At 37.8% G+C, this 22,063-nt stretch overlaps 1 protein-coding gene across 2 annotated transcripts in view; it reads right to left on the reverse strand.

The window, feature by feature from the left end:
• Window positions 1–22,063, reverse strand: part of REV3L (REV3 like, DNA directed polymerase zeta catalytic subunit) — a 118,795-nt gene that overhangs the window by 18,853 nt on the left and 77,879 nt on the right. The window contains exons 14-20 of one of the 2 annotated variants that reach the window (XM_042016992.1): window positions 20,773–21,761; window positions 20,101–20,183; window positions 18,933–19,058; window positions 17,178–17,370; window positions 14,667–14,778; window positions 5,616–5,731; window positions 305–423 (exon numbers count right to left, since the gene is read on the reverse strand). In XM_042016992.1, coding sequence (XP_041872926.1) covers window positions 305–423; window positions 5,616–5,731; window positions 14,667–14,778; window positions 17,178–17,370; window positions 18,933–19,058; window positions 20,101–20,183; window positions 20,773–21,761 — 1,738 coding nt within the window. Of the gene's footprint in view, window positions 1–304; window positions 424–5,615; window positions 5,732–14,666; window positions 14,779–17,177; window positions 17,371–18,932; window positions 19,059–20,100; window positions 20,229–20,772; window positions 21,762–22,063 lie in introns of both variants that reach the window. The other variant, XM_042016991.1, reaches the window with a different exon arrangement.

Consider the following 22,063-nt stretch of genomic DNA (forward strand, 5'->3'; position numbering starts at 1 on the left):
TAATGTAGTAAAACCACCATATTAGACAAATTCCTAAAACGAGTAAGTTGTTCTCAAAACCCACAAATCAGTGAAAAGGAGTATAATTAAGAAACACTACTGAAAAGTAAGGGCTTCAGTACTTTACAGTTTAGCGATATGCAAAACCCATTCTCACAAACTGGCAAACTACTCTATTTGAATAAAGAGGTGTATAAAGAAAAAAAAAATCTAAAAGTTACACAATTTACATGAAACTTTCAACAAAGTCTGCAATAATTAGAAAACCCAGTAAGTCAAAACATTAATCTTTTAAAAAATTTACCTCATGTCTCATCATTCTCCAAATATTCAAGACAATTCGCCCAACAATATTTATTTCACTCATTGTATCTGCTCCATATTCATCCAGCTCAGTGGCAAATCTGTTCTCTTTCTTTTCATCTAAAGACATTAAAAGAGAATATATTTACACAGGTTATAGGACAGTCAAGACCAGATCAAGCCATTCCTCTTTCAATTTGTGCTCTCTAGAAAAATAAGAATTCATAAAGATTACTACTGATTCCACAAGATTATTTATTTACCAATCATCCACTCAATCTCTAAATGGAAGTCCTCCAGGTTTTTCTGCTCTTGCTCTTTGCAGAGAACCCTTACTTCAGTTTCATTGAAATAATGTCCAAGGCAATATATTCTCCGTAGTGGATATATTGGTTATGCAATGCTGAATGTTACTTGAGAGTTAGCTGCACATACAGTAGTGCACAACATAAAAAAATCATAATAAGCAAAAGTGATTTCTGCCCTAAGGTGTTTATAACTCAAGGCTTTACTTGCAATGATCTTACTCCAAACCAGGTCATGGAAGAGAAAATGCAGTGTCTTTCATACAGTAAAAGCAATCCCACTGCAGTGAGTGCAGGTAGACATGAGTTCTGGATAGCAGAGGGAGAAGGAAATAGGAAGGAACTGATGCAGATGCAGCACTCTACATCTTTCTGTGAGACAGCGGTGACTAAAGTACAGAAATATATCCTCTTTTGTCATCCTTGATTTTTGTCATGCTTTGGAATACTACAGCACAAGAGAAGACAGTCTTTTTGGTATACATTTCTTTAAACTATCTCTTTTTTCAGTCATTATAAGTCTACAGTTTTAGTGTTCCTTCCAGAGTTTACATAGATGTTTTTTAAAATGTACCACACAGACTAAAATCCATTACGAAAACACACCGATCCTCAGTCTTATTTCTTACTAGTTTAATGGAAGAGAAATCACTTCAAGGCAATTTCCCCACAATTCTAAATCCACCCATTTTTTAACTGCTGGTTGCTTTGTATTCTGCCACCACTCATTTATCAGGTACAGCACAGCCTGTACAGTACCCTGCTAACAAAAAGCAGAACATTTTGGACAGAGTGTGTAGAAGTGTGAATACAAACTGTTTTGCAATAATGATCAGAGCTGAACAATTAGATCCTCAGACAGCCATGAAGCACATTTACGCTTGATGACAGAAGCAAAAACTGCCTGAAATGCTGCAGAACTGCTGTGAAACAACATGATACAGACTAATTTTGTATGTTGTTCTTCAAATGTGTACCATATTAATTAAAATATGATTAAGAAAACCTATTTGTCATTTACTAACCTTATCAATAAATCAGAGATCCTTGACAAAATTGAGCAGACCTTTTGTACACTTCACCAAAATGCATAGCATCTTTTTAACCTCCTTATTGTTTCAGATTTTTAAGGAGGAAAACCGCAACTTCTTTTTCCATGTCTGGATGGAAAAAAAGGCCCACCAAGTAGCAACATTTTTTCTTCTGCTTTTCTTCACTTCCACATGCTGGATCTCCTGTGAAAGTGAGGAACTTGTATTTCCTTTCCCTCCATATTTTTTTTTTATTGGAAGCAGAAAGTATTGGTTAGTTTTACTTTCTGCAGTGTCATCCCAGTTCTCTTCTGACTTGTTAGGGGAGATTTCCCATAGTAAGTTTGCTTCACGTGTTGCTGGTAAAAACAGGCAGCAAAGTATAATGTGGTCACCAGAGAGACCCACCCACCGCCTGATGAACCAGACTGCCTGCGATGAGCACCACTATATTACAAAAACCTGCACTACTCCACAACTGGGGTGGGAACTGTATCACCAGAACCATGTAAGCCTCTTTGGAAACTATGTTGTTAAGAAGCAGAACTGGACATTCCTCCTATCTTTCAAGTGCATGAGATGAAATAAAAAGAAGTCTCCTCTTACCCTCTCTTACCCACTCCCTTTGAACTGTGATGCAAAGAAGGAAACAGGAGGCCACTGCGCACACAGAAAATGCCACTATGCACAGGCACAGCACTCACTGTTCTTGTGATGTGTCCTAACGACTTATGAATAGTTCACTTGTAAATGGCAGAGGCAGCACCAGACTCAGCCAATAAAGCAAAACCAGAGAGAAGTCCAGATTTCTTTTTGTTAAGTGGAATCACAGGAAAGGGAAGTCCCTTCCATCTTTATTTCAACAGGAAGAATGAGGAGCATACTGCTTGAAGGAGCACTTCCTGTTCTGAAAATACAGCATATGAAGAAAGGAGAGAAATATGAAGCACAGGGGTTGGAAATGCAAAAGGAACACAGATGGGGTCAAAACCATGGACAAGGAGGTCACAAAGCAACAGAGAACACAACTTGCATGTATATGGTCATGCATGCAAGCCCACACTTACAATATGACATTTTTGGGAAGAGCTCATCAGTGTAAACATTTTCTCATTTTTCTCCTGCAATTCTGTCAAAAAATAATTACTTACCTTAAAATAACACCAATTCTTAGAAGCATTTTTAAGTGTTATGTATTCCACTTCTGAGTGTGCATCTACCAGTTGGCACAGGAACATCTGCACTACAAATACCAGTGCTGTGCAGACTGTGTCTATGCTCTGCATGCACAGGTTGGGGTTTGAGGTGTAGTTAGGGAGCAGCATAAACTGCCACTGTTGCCTTGCACTACTTGCACACTAATTGGTGTCCAGTGATAAATTGGGATGTGGATGTGGATAAATTGGGATCTTGGGATGTGTGACAAGATGGTCAGGGAACTCGAACTTCCTGTCCAAAAATGTTAAGGGCTACAATCCTGGTTTCCTTCACTAGAACTGACCCATGTTGTGTGGGACTTCATAGTTGTAGGGAAGGAAGCCTGACTGTGAAATACATGAGGATATTACCATTAGGAACCATGAAGTTCCCTTTCTTCTTTGAGGACCCATTCACGTGTATCCCAAAATCAGTAACTTGAGGAAGAGCTTATGTCAGGAAGATGGGTACTATTAACAGCTTTGCTGATCTGTTTGGTTCTGCATCAACTAAAGTACAGACAGAGCTGTCCTGCAAGACAAGAGCTGCAACAGCCTTTAAGAATAACAGCAGAGGCACATGTCCCAAACTGAAGCGATTGTTCAGCCATTCTTCTACAATAGAGCAGTACATCTTCGTGATCTTTGGAGGTTTTAAGAAACCTCTGACTACAACACTTAACTGTTCCTCTTACCAAAGACATTGCAAATCGTAAGATGTAATGGGTCAAAAATTTTTCTGAACATGATTCAGTACCTCTGAAGACTGTACCTAGAGGCATTATTCTGCAACTAGTATATCATCTCAATTTAAGCCATCAAAGGAATTGCATAACAAGGTTCATGCAATCAGTTATTATTCCTGAAGAACAAATTTGAGAGCTTTGTGCTGAAGAAGGAAACTTGTGAGCTTTGATGGTCTATTCATATTTAAACTATCATGTGCTCCTGTTTTCATACATAAAGTATTTTAAAATTCACCAAAGTCCAATTGCCAATAAATTTCAGCTGAAGATACAATTTTTTTCTTGTATTTTCTTGTCTCTGGGAGGACTCTATAACTCAGTTCTTTTCTAAACATGTTACAGGTATTGAAAGCATCAAAAGAGTATACAATCATTTAAACCTCAAGGAAGGAGTGTGTGAACATAGTGCTTCTAAAACATCGTATTTTCCTGGCCAGGCACACAGGAAAACTACACAAAAGATGACTCCTGTGCTGGGTATGCCCAAACATTCAAGTAGCCAGCCCAGTGTCAGGTTCTGTCATGTACTCAAAGGCAGATGCTTCAAGATAGGGGAAGCAGTTATTGATACTCTCTCTACAACTCTTCCAGCTTCTAACCACTTGCAGCTTTCTGGTCCAGACCTTGTTTTCACATATATCATAGATCCCAATGGATTTTTTTTTGCAAGAATTTATCTCCTTTTGAAGCAATGTACACTTTAAGCATTTGTACTATCTCGTGACAAGGAACTCAAGAGTTCAACAATGAAGAGATTAAAAATCAACTTCTATTCTGTATCTGCCACTTGCTAGCTTCACTTGATTTCTGGTTCTTGCATTGGAAAAGACCATGAAAACCCAATCTCTATTTCCCTTTACATTCCTCAAGATTTCATAGGCTTTTACCTTTCCTACACTGTTTTGTCTCTTCTGGAATCCCAAAATACTAAATTACTAGACACCTTTGGATTATCCTTCTCATCTTTACCAGTTCTCCTATATCCACTTTGATGGGGGGGAAGGTTATGAGGAGGCTACAACATCAGTATTTGAGGTACAAGCACACTACAGATTTTTACATTTTTTACATTTACATTCATTGCTTTATATTTTCCTTGCTCCATAATTCCTAACATTTGCTTTTGCAACCATGACAAAGCAACAGGCTGAAGTTTTTAACAGAACAATCACAGTAAAGCACTTCTTATTTCATGGCTATTTAACTTCTGTACAGATCTTTGGCAAGAGTCCTGACAAAAGCAGCTTTTTCAACTATTTTCATTTTTAAAATATCCCTCATCCACATCACCTTGATGACTGTAAAGAGCTACAACATATTTTTGAGACAGTTTTTAATTTTGCAAAGTCATCCTGACTCTTCTCGGGTGCAACAGCACATTTATTTAGCTGTTCACTAACTCCATTCTTCAGAATGGTGGCTTCTATTGATTGGCTAAGTACAGACACTAGGCTTACCATTCTCATCCAAGTTTTCTTGCCAGTCTAAACAGACTTTTTTCCAAATGCTGGAGGAAAGCATCAGCACTTGGGGACAATAAAATTTGCCCAAAATACAAGAATGGGTATTGAAAGTGAGGATTTTATTACAAAGCTGCTCTCCAGAACAGTTGCTACTCAGGAGCATTTTTATGTCCTTGTATCCCTGCCAGAGAAACCACAAATGATGATTATGGTAGGTACTCTGAATGACTTAAGCCAAGGAAAGCAAGAGAAGGTTTGGTAGCAGAAACACCTCAAAGAGCTGAAAACTTAACACACAACTACAGAATATAAGTCCAGGTTCATGAATACAGGACACACACAGAAGTGGAATACTCCAGGAATTTGTAAATTCAGAAAACACTAGAATCTCATTGGTATTCCTAATTTTTTTTTGGTGTGTGGGTGTGATTATACTGTAACAACACAGGAGCAAGAACAAAAAAAAATGAGGCCTATCTCAAGAAATACTCTGTATTTATTTTTTTAATTTGTTCATAGATTTCAGTTTGCTTCTACTAGAACTGAACTGAAGCCCTATACAATAACTTACCTGGCACACGAGAAATCATCTGGCATAAATCAACATTCAGTGCAGCAGCCCTCTGTAAGAGATAACCCCAGGAATGCATCTGGACTTCATAGCCTAACAAAATGTCTGGGTCATATCTAGAGAGGTGGGAGGAAAAGAAAAAATGAGCTTCATATCATTTAAGAAAATATTTTCCATGAACAGAATATAAACAGGATTGCATTCAAATCATGTTGAGTTTAAAAAAGACGCAGTCACAATCGGTTTCTATAAAAGCAGCATCTGGACTAGGAGACAATATTTAAAACAGGCAATCTCTTAGGATTTTTAGTAGCATTCAACAGCAAAAATATTTAGAAAGAATACTTTCACTGGAATTTTTTTTTTACATACTTCTATTATTTCAGTCTGTACAAATAAAGAACAAAATTGAGGTCTCATCAGGTTTTATTGATGGAATCAGGAGGTATCAAGCATAAACTGAAACCTAGCTACTGGCATGAGACAGATGTGCAGTGAAATATAGTCATGCCTATGGAACAGAATTTGCCAGTAGGTTAACTGGAATGTTTTACAAATAATAATGTGTTATGCATACTGAAGCGTAGTTTTGAATAATAAGAGGGAAGTTCAGGTCCTAAATGATGACCCTTTATAGGGAGTTACAATCTGTAGTTGAGTGAGAGCTGTCTAAACTGAAAAGCAACCATATCTACCAGTTTTCTTTGAATACCTCTTTCTTACGACTACCTTCTTCCTAAAAGATACAAGAAAAATTCCTTTTATGCTGTACCTCTTTCCAGCTGGAAAATCTGACTGGCTCAAGTATGACAAAAAGAAAAGTCAGAATTGACTTCTGACACAGTCACTTCCAATCAGGCTCAGAGCAGAGCTCACTAGACAGAAGGACAAACAATGTGGCTTTAAAGACAAAGCAGAGGCAGGAGTTAGCTCAGAGGAGCCAGTATCACCTAACTTTTGAGCAGGCACTATTAAAACCAGAAGTCATGATCTGGTCACTTGCTCAATAGCCTACGAATGATTTTCTTGGGCTGGGCAGAGAGAGACTAGCCAAAGTAACGAGGTATCTGTGATTTTTAGCAAAAAAAGAAAGGAAGCTTCCTTGGGAAGAACAGCTGCTTCTTGGTTAGACTAAATGATCTTTAGTGTATTTTCCAACCTTGATTGATTCTTTCAATGCAGCTAAGGGGTTTTGAGTTCCAACAGGCAGCATTCAATACAACTGAATGACATAAGGGCAGCTGTCAGGAGGTAAAGGACTGATGACAGGCTGAGGGTCCTGTACCACAGTCTATGCCCAACCCTACAACACGATGCAGGCTTGTAGACCTCAGTTTATTGGAGAAGGAGGCAGGGGCCTTGGTTTATGAACAGGATCTCTGTACTCCTTGCATCCATAAACACATCCAAAAAATGCAAGTATTTCCTGACTGCTGAATACAGAACACCCTTTCCCCAAATACCGAGTTAGTTGTATCACAGACATTACAAATGAAGCTTCAGACTTTATCAGGAAAGTGTCTTCCTTGCTTATGCCACCCAGCCAAAGGCAATGACAACTCACTTTGAAGATACTAATTACTCTGAGAATAGCTCCAAAAAAGAGCTTCTCCACACTTCTGCCATGGGACACTAACTTTCTGTGAAAAATATCTGAACCTTGTTACTCAGCATGGCTCTCTCTTTATTACAATTTGGGCTTTTGCACCTGCCAGAAGTTGCAAAAATACCCTTTATCACCTACTTCTACTTGTGAGGGAATGGATTTGATACAATTTTTGCCTAAAGCAGAGGATTCTAAAGTTTTTCATTTCTAGCATTCTACAGAAAGTAAAAGAACTAGTACTTTGCCTTTGGGGGATATTCTGCTATCTGCTCTTCATGTCGAAAGAATAATTCTTTGGTTTTGAAGATAGGAAATGATCATCAGGAGTGGAAGTGGTAAATTTACTCAATTTGGAAACCTATTCTACCAACAGTACAAACCCAAAGCTACTTGGAACAATTTATGGACAAATGACTGAAGCTAGCCTGCAGTTCATTCCAGCAGTGGAATCAGCAAGAGTTATGACTGCTTGCTGCTCTGCACAACATACAATGACTGCCAAATGACGTTCCAAAATTATTAATAGCTCCATTTAAGCTTTGAAATAAAAAGGAATTATGCCATGTTTTATACAGGCATAGAATAAACATGACAAAAATTAACATATTTTCAAATTAATTCTTGTAACTAAACTATCTTGGTCCTAGCATATTGCAAAACGCTACTGATTAATTAAAATGAGGGAAGTAGTCAGTCATGTTCATATTTGAAAACTGGTGTCACGTAATTCAAAATGGAAAATACTTGTAGATTTTGCACAGGACAAGGCATTATGCAGATTGGTTCCGTGATAGATGCAAATGTGAATCTGAAACTTGTGAAGAACTGCTTAAGTGGTACATAAAACAATATTCATTATGCCAGAAATCTGCTTTCCCTTTTAAGCCTGTTCTGAACAGAAACAAGCATCCTGTTTGGAAGCAGCAAGTTGCCATAATCATATTAGCAGCTACCACCTGTGATGAAGGACACTTGCTTTGGGTTTTAACTTGCCCAAGCAGAGCATTACTTTTCTCACTTCCTACTTAAAAAAAATTTAGTGGGCTATTATATTACTACTGCAACTGAATACATTTCATCAGTTCTGGAGGTAATCTTCCCATTATCTTTTAACCTAATGAACAAAATGACCTCTGTAATCCATCTGCATATAATCTCAACAACTGTTTCTCTAGTATCCTTCAGATGCAAAGATGTTTTTATAGGACAAGACATAAAAGCCCTTTAGTTTATGGTGTTTTCAGATACATGCTTTTTCTTATATAAATTAATTGTATCTAACTTAAGTATCACATATTTTAACGCAATTTTATGTAAATCCACATGTAGATTGGAAAGCTTATTAATCAAAAGATTTTTTAAAAAAGCAGTGTGCTAGATTGGAACTCAGTCTTGCCTGTCCAGGCCATTAGGGATTGCCTCTAATTGCACATTACTGAGTTACAGGCTATCACTTTACGGCGCCATTACTTACTCTGCTTTTCCATCCCAGCTAGACCCCACACATGCATTAAGGGGAGCGTCTAATTTCAGCTAATTTTTGGCATCTCAAGTTTTCTAAACTGGTCTCTATTGTCATTGAACAAAAAGCCTCTTTGGGTGAACCATTTTTTATATTTTAGCCACCTCTTGCAGACCAAGATCCTGTTCTCTCTGTTTAACTTTCCTGGTGATGAGGATAGCTAGTTAGACAACGACAGTGAAGTACAGATGTTTAAGTTTCAGTCAGCTGATTTATACAAAGCTATCTAAATGGAAAATCAAGGTAGAGTAGCTAGTAAATGGTGAGATCAAATCTTACTGTAAATTCCCTATAATCACAGTCCTTTAATGTCAGTTTGTCCAACTTGGATCCAAGTAGCATCCTTGGATGCTACATCTAAAAGCATGAAAACCAATAAATGTACTACTGGCAGCTGAGTTGCTCAGATACCACAGGAAGTTACACATATATGTATTTTGTATGTATATCTGTAAGCATTCACAAGTGTATCTCTGAATTATCTCTGAAGGAAAAACCAAAATAACATTAAATTGAAGAACTCCTTTCTACTGTATTACACTTAGAACCCTGAACTCCTGCACTACCTATGCATAAGATCGACCTCATGCAACAGGTTTAACAGACCTATCAAATTTCTTGCACCTAGAAAGAGACACTGTTGTTTCTTACTTCTAATTTGTTTGCTGATAAACGAAATCCTAATTTATGCAGCAGAAATGCCCTCTCCTGCGGCCCAATCTCATGTACCAGCTGTACCAATGAACCAGTGTGACACTTGCCGAGATCTCCTCTGGTATTCTATTTGCTATTAGAGCAGAAGATGTGGCTGGACCTAAAAGAGTACATTATTCCACATGGGGAAATGAACAGGCAAACCCGAAGTTTAGCTGATGTGAGCTTAGCTGAAGTGCAACTCCCTCTCACTTTCCCTCTCCCCTTTTCATGTGGTGCCACAAAGAAACAGGCTGGGAGCTAAGAGGACAAGTTTTATATGTTTCATCCTCCCGTCTCACAATTTTTACAGTATACTACGAAGCTGGTCTTCATCATCAGTTCAAGCTATTTTATTAGAAGAAATTGTAATGAGACCAGGTGTTACACCTGCAAGAAACTAGTAAATTTTAATACTGATATCTGAAAGCTGCTGGCTAGGAATAACACGACAGGAATAAGAGGTGTGCTTGCCAACATATGCTCTTTTGTTAAAAGGATGGGCCCTGATACTGCTTTGCATGCTGTTGCCAATCTTTCTGCAAAGATGAAAAGCAGCATTTATGCTGGCAGGATTTAAACACAACAGCATTAACATTCAACTCATACATGCTGCAGAGAGAAGAAATGCGATTATTTTCCTTTCCAGCTAAGTCGTATATGCTACTATGACATCTCTTTCTCTTTCTCATTTGACAATTTCGTGAATGAACACCAAAGCTTCCCAGTTATACCTTCCCTTCTATTATGTGTCTGGTTTTCCTGACTGCTATTTTTCTTCCAGCTATGATTAAGAGAAAAAGGGGGGGAGGGTAGGGGGGAAATTATGCTAGACCTATGATATAGACAAAAGCAGTAACTGTGCATAGCAACACAAGGCATGGTGACTCAAACATATAACTGAAATCCCTGGAAACATTTTTCCAGTTTGCCTTAGACAATAAAAATCCATAAAGTTGATACAGGACATTAAATACAGATTTCTACAGGAAAATGCCTCTGATGAAGATGATACTGGCCTGGAAAAAGAAGGTTAGATTAGCACACCTCTATTTTAAGAAGAAAATGTTGCTAGAGCATTTACAGAAGAAAAAATATAATGCACTGTATCCAAACAAAAAAAATTATTAGCATTATGCCTTATAAGAAAAACACTATAAAAAATATTTAAGCATTAACAGTTAATTAATATGCAAATGTTATCCCCAAAATATTTATGTAAAATCTTACATTATACTCTGTTCATGTAATTCTATCAAAAACTACTTCAATGGAGACAAGGAGCTGGTGGGCATCTGGTAAGTCTCAAGTAGCAATGAATGTACTATTTTTTTCAAGCCCATCCTGTTTTCACATTCTCCTGTGTCAGAGAGATGGGGACTGTGCATTCCCACATGAATTCCCCAAATTCTGCTCCTCTCACACCTGCAGGACCTGCCCTTTTCTGCTATCTGTTAGCATCTGCACTTCAAGAGAAACGGAACAATTTGCCTTAAAAGTGAAGGGGAGGCCCAGACATTTAATTTCTCTTTCATGGGAATCCACTGCTCCATCAGGCTTGGACATTCCTAGTTTTGCTATGTTTTAAATCTCCATGCAAACATTCTTGTAGCATTCCCTTCCACCTTCTCCTCCTCCTCAAACAGTCAGCTTTCCTGTGTTAGGGAGCTATGTCAATGTGTTTACTCTTTCCTGCTTTTACGTTCAGAGGGATGGTTCTCTTACTTTCTCAAGCAGAAAGATTCTTCAATTTTTTCTCCCATCTGAGTGCAGCTGCCACCTTATGATCAAAAGAGGGTCTATTCAAGAAAGCACTTCAGGCAGCACAACAGAATGCTTTAGGACAGCAATATATGTCAAGGCTCCATTTCAAGAAAAAAAAAAAATGCTCTCTGACAACTCCAGAGAGCCTACAACCTGGATCTCTCTGCTTCTAGGACACCCCCAGTGACTGCACAGGATTAGAAGGAGGTTGTCTCTCAGCTGCTTTATGTCAGTTTTGAGCTGAAGCCCTTTTTCTTTTTTTGGTTTACAGTCAGAGGACAGCTTACCAAAGAAGGGAAACTTGGACCTATGCAGGTGCAGCTTCCTCTCAAGGTCTAAGACAGTTGTCAGGGTACCAAAAACAAATTTAACGATGGTTTTCTTTGTTACAAATCCGTGTTGTTTGTTCTTCCCTCCCTCCTCCAAACTCACCTTTGTGGCTCTTCCTTTCTGTCTGTTTCCTGACTCTCAACCCTCAACTTCAGTATTACAATACCTTTTAAAATTAAAATTGTCACTACACAGACTTTGGTATTCACACTTGTAAGTACTCCCGTTTCACAGGTTAGTCACTCTCAGTAATGACCTCCTAGAAACAGAGGTGCTTATTCTCCTCAATATTTGGATAAATCTGCGAATTTTCAGTATAGATGAAATCATAGATCACAATTCAAGAGAAACAATCAGGTCTTCTTCTGGTCTACTAGAACTCAAGATGACTTATTTCTGTTTGCCAATTGCTCTGAGTTAATCAGAGACAACATCTACTAATCCACAGAAGAACATTTAACCTGGTACTTCACAGATGCCTAGGTATTAACCTTACCATGGTCATTCAGATCTAGCAGACCCTGAACAACCTCACAGTGAAGGTATTAACTGAATCCAACTTCAGTTCATCAATTCCAGTCAACTTTCTGGAGCAGTACTCATCTTCAATGAAAACAGAATAACTTTAGCTCTGCTATAAAAAGTTAGATTTGGGAAACACTCTTCACTGACAAAAACTTAGTCAAAGAGGCTGATGAGCTAAGAGTACTGCAGAAGTTACAAATTTTCCAGGAATCACCTTTGCCTCATCTGTGTGAAAGACTGACCAAGAATTCTCTATTGGGCTCTTCCAAAGTTTATATGTATTGACAAGAAGTTACAGAATCAACCACTATTTATTTTCAATAGCCAGGATAGAAAGAAAACAAAAGGCCTAAACAAAGAAGTAGAAGGCTGGAACTTGAAACAACTCCACAATTTCACATATATGCAATAAGAGGAAGAATTAGGCCAACTACTAAGAGAATGACTAGAAATAGGAACAAGAATTCTTAAACTGGACTGCATAAGATAATTCCTCCTGCAGCCAAGATCCTCACTGTTCAGTGCTCCAACAAGTTGATAAAATCTGTTCCTGATATTCACAATCAAGAGTGAGCAGACAGTCTGTCATTCATTATGCCAGGAATCTGGAATTTCAGTCTTCCACAGCCCAAGAGGCCTAGAACATGAACCAAAAGCAGGCTGCAGTCATGCTGGGCATGCTGTTCAGTCACAAGAGCCTATTATTGCCCAGCCTAAAGCATGTATCAGAATGAATGTAAGATACTGATACAATTCTCAGCTGGAAAATTAACGTGATTTTGAGTGTTGCTCCATGAAGTTCAAGTGGTAGTATTTCTTAAATATGGCCTGATAGTTTTCTTTCTCTAATCTATCAGATCTACTATTAAGTGCATCTACCAGAACAGCCGAAGCTCCTAGCTTGTGCTGGAAAAAAAATAACACTAAAAAGATCAACAGAAGATTATTTAAAAAATAATTACTAATTTTCATTAAAGCTGCTTGCTTGTTCATTTCTCACTGAGGAAGTTTTTGCAGTCCACTACTTCTTAATCACACAGTTTTACCATACTTCCTCCTTCAGTTGAAGCTACTCTGGGCCTAGACACTTGTTTTGTGCTTAAATACAAAACATTTACTCCAACAAAATTTCTTCTTTTTTTGCCCAGGCTACAGAAAATAAAGGGGGAAAAAGAGCAGCAAACTGTAGATGTGGTCCAAGATTCAAAAAACATCTTTTCTGAGAGTCCATCAGAAGTCTGATACCTGAGGTGTTATTCTAGAGTTGGGAGGGAAGTAAATGAAGATGATGACAGCAGTCTGCCTCTCCATTAATAGATCAAACCTTTTATCTTCCAGGAATACAAGTCAACTAACTCAATCTTTGTGGATGAAGTTGTTGCATCAAAAAGGTATGCTAGCACATGGTAGAGAAGATCCCGTAAGCAGAGATTTCTCAGTCAGCAACCTGGTACATTCCATCTTGGAGTACACCAAAACTGCATGACTTTTTTCGTTCTGTAATGCTTTCAGTATGTACAGATACAGACAATTTCTGTTCTTCAGCGATTAATGTGGATGTACATTTTAACTGCTGAGTTCTCTCTACCATACTCTTTCTGTCCTGTCACTTTTTAAACTTCTTCATTTATTGGCAGTTTCTCATTCTGAGTAATTTTCCCAAGTTTGATGGAGCACTAGATTTCCAAGAAAGAGAAAAATAGTATTATGTTCCTTACCTGAATTTTGTCTTCTCTGAACAGGAATCTGCTGCTCTGCCAGGACCCACCCTGTGCTGGTTGCATTCAGCAACTCTTTTTGTATTCTGGCTTCATGGGGTTGGTCAAAGTCTTTCTCATCAGAGGTTTTCTGGTTGGAGAGAGAAAGAATTGCAAATGTACTCTGCCTAGCTTTTTTTGTCTTGTGCCTCTATTCCAGCAGGGTGACTCAGAGTTTAAATCTGTTTATTTTCCTTGCAGTTTTACAGCTTTGCACCTGTCAGTAGGGTCTGGAGAGACGTCTGTGGTTCCACCTACGCACCAGGCAAGAGGGTTCCCAAACAGGCTTCTCAGCCTTAGTGGAGACGGGGAAAACCAGCAGTTTTCCAAGTCGGATGGAGCAGGGGATTTCCATTCAGAGAAGACAAAACTAATGAAGGAAACTGATTTTTCAACAAACCCTTACTTTAAACTGCAGCAGTTTCAGTACCATGCAGGTTTTTTTCTGTCCTGCCTCAGAGTTCCTAGAAAACTCTTCCTGTCTGAGGGGTTTTCTATAGCTCTCAGCACTGTTAATATCTACTATTCTGAGAGTTTCAGAGAGAGATGTGTAATGAATTCTGGGGTTAAGAGGAAAAGTTGTATGTTAAAAAAGATTACTAATATGGCTGATTAGTTTCAAGACTGTAACTCAGCTGCTTAAGAGGATCTGAATGTTCTTGCTGTCAGAGAAAAGGAAAAGCAAAAAGTATTTTTATTTGAAAGACCACCATGCTTGTCCACTCTAGAAATAAGCCTTTGAGAAAAACAACAACAACAACAAAATCAGTATTTGAAAGACTGACAAGGGTTGAAGGAACTAAATCTGCTGTTCCAAGCCTGAAAAATAAAAGCAGAACGTACAGATATGCTACCTTTTTACAATATTCACTACTTCCTGGAAAAGAGTTCTTTCATCAGTAGCGTAACTGACTTCTAGTCCTGTAACTCCAGATCTTGTAAGCAAGGGGGCTTGGCCTCTGCTCCCTAGAAAATAGAAGTGAAAAAATCTGTTACAATTTAGAAGGAATTTCATTACTTCAGTCAACAATACTGCTTTAGAATTAAACATGTAACTGAAAAGACGTATGGAACACAGTTTATTTTTATCTTTAATAATTACCACAATTAATTCCATGGACTTATTTTGTTCCTCTGGGGTGGAATAATTTTTTCTTGTCACTTTGTAGAATTCTGCCATAGTGGTAATCTTGCACAAATTCTCAGATATAAACAAATTTGATTCAAGAGAAATTTCACTATTTTACATGTACAAGAGTCCAGCTACTACAAAATGACTTTTAGTAAGAAATATTAAATGACTATATGACAGCTCACACAGTTTTTGTGCAAAATATAGTTTTAATTGCTATCTTAGAGTAGTGCTTTGCAAAATGCCTTACAGAATGAAAATGCTATATGACAGTATAGTTCTTTTTTTCAGCACACTGCTAAGTTACTGATAGAAATGGAAAAACATGACCAACTGCTCACTTAGTGCACATTAGGAGTGTCCACATTGATAATGTCTGAGTAACATCTAAATTTGTATACATGCAGGAACTCAGCATTTGCCTCCCCTATTAAAAAACCCCTCTTTTTATGAATAATGCACAACACATACTCTGTTTTCTCTATACAACAGATAGTATGATCTCTGTTAAGATGACCTTGTAGATATTAAGAACTGGAGTTTTTAAAAGGTATTCTACTTTGACACATTTTTAAGATCTTGAGAATTAAGAAAAGTGTGCTTTCAGAAACAAATGTTAAAACGAGTACTGTGACTTACAAAGCAATAATAACACAAAAGGGGAAAAAAATGTATCTCAATGTCAAGTCACTCCACAGGAAACTCAAAAAGTTCTAACCAAGAAAGTACTGACAGCACACATCAATTAAAGCAACGAATGTCACAATAACATTTAAACACATCATTTTATTTCACTAACAAAACCAGATCAGAACCTTTGTTTTTTCAAAGTATCACTGGACCTTTCACAGAAAGCTTTTTCTTGATAAATTATCAGTGGCACACACCTAGGGAGCCATAGCGGCTATACTGTGGAAAAATCTCACTTAGTAAGGTAATGAAAATAAATTTTCTAAAGATAGTAACAAGCATATAATACCAGAATAAAATTCACTGAGAATAATAAGAACTTAGCTTAACATGATATAATATCTACAATACTTTGAAAAATAAACTGGTAAAAGAAGAAGCTGTTGCCTTATTGCTAAATTTATTTTTGGTAGGTTTTTTGTCCACGCTTAAAATTTTAGACAGTATTTTGTGGTTTGATACACATTCACAATGCCAAAGAAACCCTGAAAGAAAAGAGGACTACTTTGGGGATGGTTTTTTGTTTGAGGTTTTTTTTTTGGTTGGTTTTTTTTTTACTAGCCTAAACCAGTGGTACTCAACCTTTAACAGCTGGAGAGCCACTTCTTAATAAAATGGAGTTGTAGAGCACCATAAAAATCAAGTATCAACAGTGTGATTTTTTTCCATCATGACACTTCAACGTGTCATGATGCTGCCTTAATGCCACCACACATTGATACATCACGACATGACACATCAGCATCCTCTCTCCCAGCAGCACTCTGTCTTCGATCCCTTCTGGCTGCTAGGAAGGAGTGGGGTGGAGGGGTGGAAGGGGCAAAAGGGCAAGTTTTTCCCCATTCTGCCCCACAGCTGCTGGGTGGGAGGTGATCTCTACTCTTACCTGTGGGGGGATCCCAGCAGCTCCTTTTCTTTCCCCCTATGGGAGGGGGAACTTCAGCGACTCCCACACTGCTGGTCCATTTGCTCAGTGCTCCCCGCGCTGCCTGATAGAGTGGAGCGCCGATCAGATGCCTACATTGCGAGAGCCGCCTGTAGGGCCATGAAGAGCCACATCCGGCTCTAGAGCCACAGGTTGAGTATCACTGGTCTAAACAAAGCCAAAAAGGTACAATAGAATAAGGGCCCCTGTTTGGATCCTAAAAGGATCAGATAAAACCACAAAAATAACCCTTAAGTAAAATATAAAACATACTGTCTTGCTTTTAACATTTTCTACTTGTAGCTATCCAGCAACTTGAGTAGGAAACTAAAGGCAGGTTTTCCTCTTTACACTTTTAGAACACTGCAGGAGCTTGTCCACAAGTACGCAAACGTGGATATTTTGCACACGTGTATGTTATCTGTGGTTTACAGCCCATGCAATAGTTCTTTGGAAGATATAAGCAGGAAAACTCCATATTTAATATGGCCATTCAACAAGACAAAATTTAATGAGATACACAGTAATATAGATACTCTATTACATTTGGCTTGCTACTGTTTGATTACTATGAAATAGCATTTTTGTAAAATATATTAAGAAAAAAGAAATAGGAACCTTGGCTTGAGAGTGTCCTCTCTCTATCAACCACTATAGCACCAGTGATTTCTTTTTCATCAGTATTTGGCAGTGCTGAGTCTGATGAGATGCAATAGAATAAAGCACAGATCGGATCAAACTCTGGGTCTGGTTCCAAATCTCGTCTTGTTCGAGCATGTAACTCCATACTGATGAGGGTAAGGTGTTGGACCTAGCAAAAAATAAACACAGTATGTTAGTTTGTTCTGCAGGTTTCTTAAAAAAAAAATTAAGAGAAGACTATCAGTGCAAATTAGGACAGTGCAGACATTTATATGGTGGTATTACATTGTAACTACAAGGTCCCACCTGAAAATTAACAGAAGTGATTAAACACGCATCTCTGGATCTCACTTTTTTGCAAAAAACACCACCTTAGGAAAAAATATTATTAATCATTTAACACATTTTTATACTCAGTTATGAAAATTCAGCATGTGTTTCTGAGTACCATATTCTTCTACCAAAAGCAGAAAGTAAGACAAAAACCAGATAATGTTCAACTTCAACAACTGTAAATTCCTGCAGTGTTTTCAAACAGCTTTGTATATTGAGCTGAATCACACTTCTGAACTGATGAAGAACAAAGAAACACTCTTGGTTTTTCTTCTCCCTTCCCCCTCTCACCCGAGACAAGCATGAAGACTCTTACAGGAAGGTAGGGAGAATACCTAACTTTGCCTTCGCTTGCATTAAGGAACTTCCACATCATATTACCAAGAGCTTTTTCCAGAATGGTTTACATTAAGAAAATGCTAATCCCTATATACTGTCAAGTTTTAACTCTGCAATAAAGACAGTATTATTTTATACTGTTTCAGTGCTATGTTGCTGCTCTGTTGTCTTGCCTAATATTGCTCATAATGTGGACTAATGGAGAGGTTGGACAGATGATGAAGGAAAAGTTAGAAGTATTTCTGTGTATGTAAGCTGCCCTAGGGGCAGCCTGATTTCCTCTAGATTTGCATGCTAAATCGCTACAAACATCACTGAAGTGAAATTTTACTATCAAAGCTCTATCTCAATTTCCCCCTGGTTTCTTGTGGCTTCTCCTATGTCCTCTACTCAGTGCTATCTCCCTATCTCCTGTATAAACTGGCCAACAGCTAAATGCAAGGCACAGATGTGGAGACCATCTAGGAGCACATATACACACACACTGCTTGCCCAGTCAGCAGCCAAACACAGCAGTACTGTATTTACATTGCTTCCCTTTCTCCAGCACTTTGATTCCTCTCCCCACACCAAACACTCATCTGCATTAAATATACAGAGACCTTCTTTGAGATAGGCACCATTTTGCTAAATGTAGTAGAAACTGCCCAACAGGTTCAGAAGGTAACAAGTAGAAATACCAGGAGGGTCTGACGGACTGCTGCCAGATGCCTTATTTCTTAAGGAAACAATCCATTAAAATTATGGTCAACTAATTTTTCAAGTAATGTTTTTATGCAAAACTTACTATTTATTTCTTCTGATTTTTCCCTTATTTTTATTTTTAAAGGGAGGATTACCATCTTCTCAACCAAAATACTGTGAAGTTTAGTTCAATACTGTTACCTGGACATCAAGCTGAAACTGATAGATCAACTACTTAAAAGTTGCAGACATCACACACTGATTAATTTTTAAGTCATGTAGGAACCCAGGAGAAAAAGATTTTTGATTTCTGCCAGTATAAAATCGGCCTGATAAACTACAATTTTATGAAGTGACATGAAACATTAAAGTTACCTCATGTAAAGATTTTGCTTCCTGCAGGTTTTCCACACTGACTTTAAAACCGTAAGTATTATTTAAAGATGGTCCTTCAATCTGGGAAGTCTCTTTCTTCGGAGCACCGAGGGCAGCAAATTGATTCTTATCGGACAAGGGAAGAAAAAAGCACAGGATAATGAGAAAACACAGGTTGCTAAACTCATATGTAACACAAAATAATATGAAGTATTAAATACAAAATTATCAATGAAAATGCAAATGCTACACTACAAACTACTAAGAAGCCCCCAACTTTTTACTATGTCCTCGTTTCATTTTTCAACATGCAAACAACAGTTGTATCTTTCTGCCTTCTAGAAATAATTTTAGTTCATAGCAAAGCAAGAGGCAGTTTGAAATACTTAGAAAACCTCCCAAACAACCAAAAACTTCCAGAACCCTACCAAAAAGCCCTGCCAGTCCCACACATACTGGCTTTCTTGCAATTCTGAGGATATGGAAACCAGCAATTCTCTATTCTCTCTTGAGCAACAACTTGTCACAAACTCCTGTTTCAGTCATCACTTTTTAAGGCACTGAATTAAAGGTACATTAAGTACCCCTTTGAAATAGATGAATACCAGTATACTGAGAAGAAAAAACTACTGGGTCACTCCAGTAATACACCTTGCCTGGCATTCTGTTTCCAACATGGGGAGCAGAAACACTGTTTAGGGAAAACAAGTCCAATCTCTTTCTCCTCTGTCAGCACACCACAAACTGACCTCCTTGTTTTCCAAAAATGTTTAGAACATTGTCTGAAAACTAATACACATTGAGACATAAATATACACAGGTCTGGGTATACATATATAAAAATGGGAAGTCACACTAGAACTTAAAAAGGATGTTGTAACTCAAAGAGCAAAACAACATCTTTACACAGTGCCTCTTTAGTGTTTCATTAGTGTCTCACTACCCTAGAACAGCACCCTCAATTTCCAACTTACGCTCCCCCCAAATTAAACTCATAAATTTATTCCTAACTTTGAGTGTGCTCTGATTCTACAACAATTGTACCCTACCATTTAAAATGTATTTTCAAGATCTTAACAGCTAAAGACAAAAACAACAAAGAAGAAAGAATGGAAATGTGTATACGTGGCGTAATAAAAATACATCTGTACGGAAAATGTTAATTTACCTTCATTTGTGTGGTTAGAAGTACTCTTCGAAGACCATCAGTATTACTTCCTCTCTTGTGGCTCAATTTCTGAGCTTTTGGTTCTGTAAACGTATGAGTGAAAGACTCCTTAGCCTCAGTAGTATTGTCTAGGCATTAAACAACATGCAAGAAACAACAAAGGCATTTCCTTAACATTACAAACAAATATTGCATATATAAGCAAATACAGCTTTATCCTTCATCAAAGCCAAAGCACAACTACTGCAATTTGGTATTTACGGACATTTAGGAACATATAGTACAAGGCCAGTAAGTTACAAAGCCTCACATCATTATCATCTTGAACACTGCAATGTTATTCACACTATACGTTGAGATTATTTTTGGAAAAATACAAGCAATATAGTCAACAAGATCAAAAAATCCCCCAAATAAATATCACTTTTAAATTAAGCTTTTAACCAGCACTTCAGAGTTCAGATACTAGAGACTGTTAGGAAGCAAATGGATGTTCTACTTCTAGACTTTTTCAATAATTCAGTAGTTACTTTAACAACAATGCACAGAACTTTTTCTTTCAAAAACTAGTTTTAAATATATTTCTGCAGAGATATAATTTTTTTCTTATTATGTCAAAAGAAATATATTCAGATTTGTGTGTGTGTTATTAGAATCACTTAATGGATTTACCTGCAGATAAAGGAGTAAAACCAAGAACTTCAGGCATTCCATCTTGCTTTTTTCTCTGCACAATGGGTGTACTATGTAGGCAAATGGATTCAGAATTTCCCGGATCTTCATTAACTGGAAATGGAGATGTGTCAAAGGATGTCCTAATGTCCTCTTGGGTGCATGGAGAATTTTGTGCACTTCCAACAGGTACTACATCACTTCCTTCCACGGAAGACAAAATAATATCCGGATTTTTCCACTCTGTGTCTTCTAAACTGCACTGCTTGGGATCTGGAGATGCCACCTGCTGCCAAGGAGGAAGCACTGGAGAATCTGGTGAACTGTAATTGACATAATAATCTTCCTCCTCCTCCTCCTCCTCTTTATCATGTTCTGGAGCTGACGTAGTGTGTGTCTTGCTTTCACATGAAGTTTTATTAGAGTCTATGTCATTTTTAGTATTTACAGAAGTTCCTATAGTGCTTATAGACTTATCACAGGTTTCCTTGGTTTGTGTTTTTGTATTTTCTGCCACAGAGGCAGGAGAGTTCTTTGTAGGCACAATAGGTCTTTCATCTTCCAAGCTAGACAAATTTAAATCTTTAGCTACTTTTATTACTTCTATAGATTTCTCTTCAGACAATACTGCAGAGCTGAAATTTTCATCTGCCTTTGCCAGCTCAGCAGGATGATTCTTAGGCAATTTCTTGAAATGTTCATACTCTTCTTTGGCATGAAGCCATATCTGAACTTGCTGTTGGCTTGGAGCACACTTGCATGGCATTATGACTATTTTTTTGTCTTCACTAGTTTTATGGCTATTACTTTCTCTTTTATTAACAGTAGAGTGACCATAATGAGGAGGAGATCCCGGTCTAGGACTTTCTGTCATTGCTGAAAATGCAGTCTTCCAGAGTCGTAGACCTTCTAATGAGAAGTCCCCCTCAAACTCAAGAAGGTCATTTGGAAGTCTGGTTTCCACTGTGAGAAGCCGCCCTCCAATCTCCCTGTGAAAAAAAGTAGTCTGAATTACTGTTTTACTCTAAACTTCACTGCAGGCAGTCCTCCAGATGATGGAAAACCAGAGTACTACTAACTAGTTTTCTCACTGTGCAATTCCCATAGGCAGTATTTTTATTTTACAAACCATGAAGGCACATTCCTACTTACTACAACAATATACAAAAAAACCTTCAAAGTTCCATGAAAGAAAACGGGTATTTGGACTGGAAGCACAGTAATTTTCAACTTCAAATGTATGTATATCAGACGGGATCTTTCATGCATCCATGCCACATAACACCATAAA

Source organism: Corvus kubaryi, unplaced genomic scaffold (genome assembly GCF_017639235.1).
Source record: "Corvus kubaryi isolate FWS band 111438036 unplaced genomic scaffold, C.kubaryi_AGA036_p1.0 split3-73, whole genome shotgun sequence".
Lineage (NCBI taxonomy): Eukaryota > Metazoa > Chordata > Aves > Passeriformes > Corvidae > Corvus > Corvus kubaryi.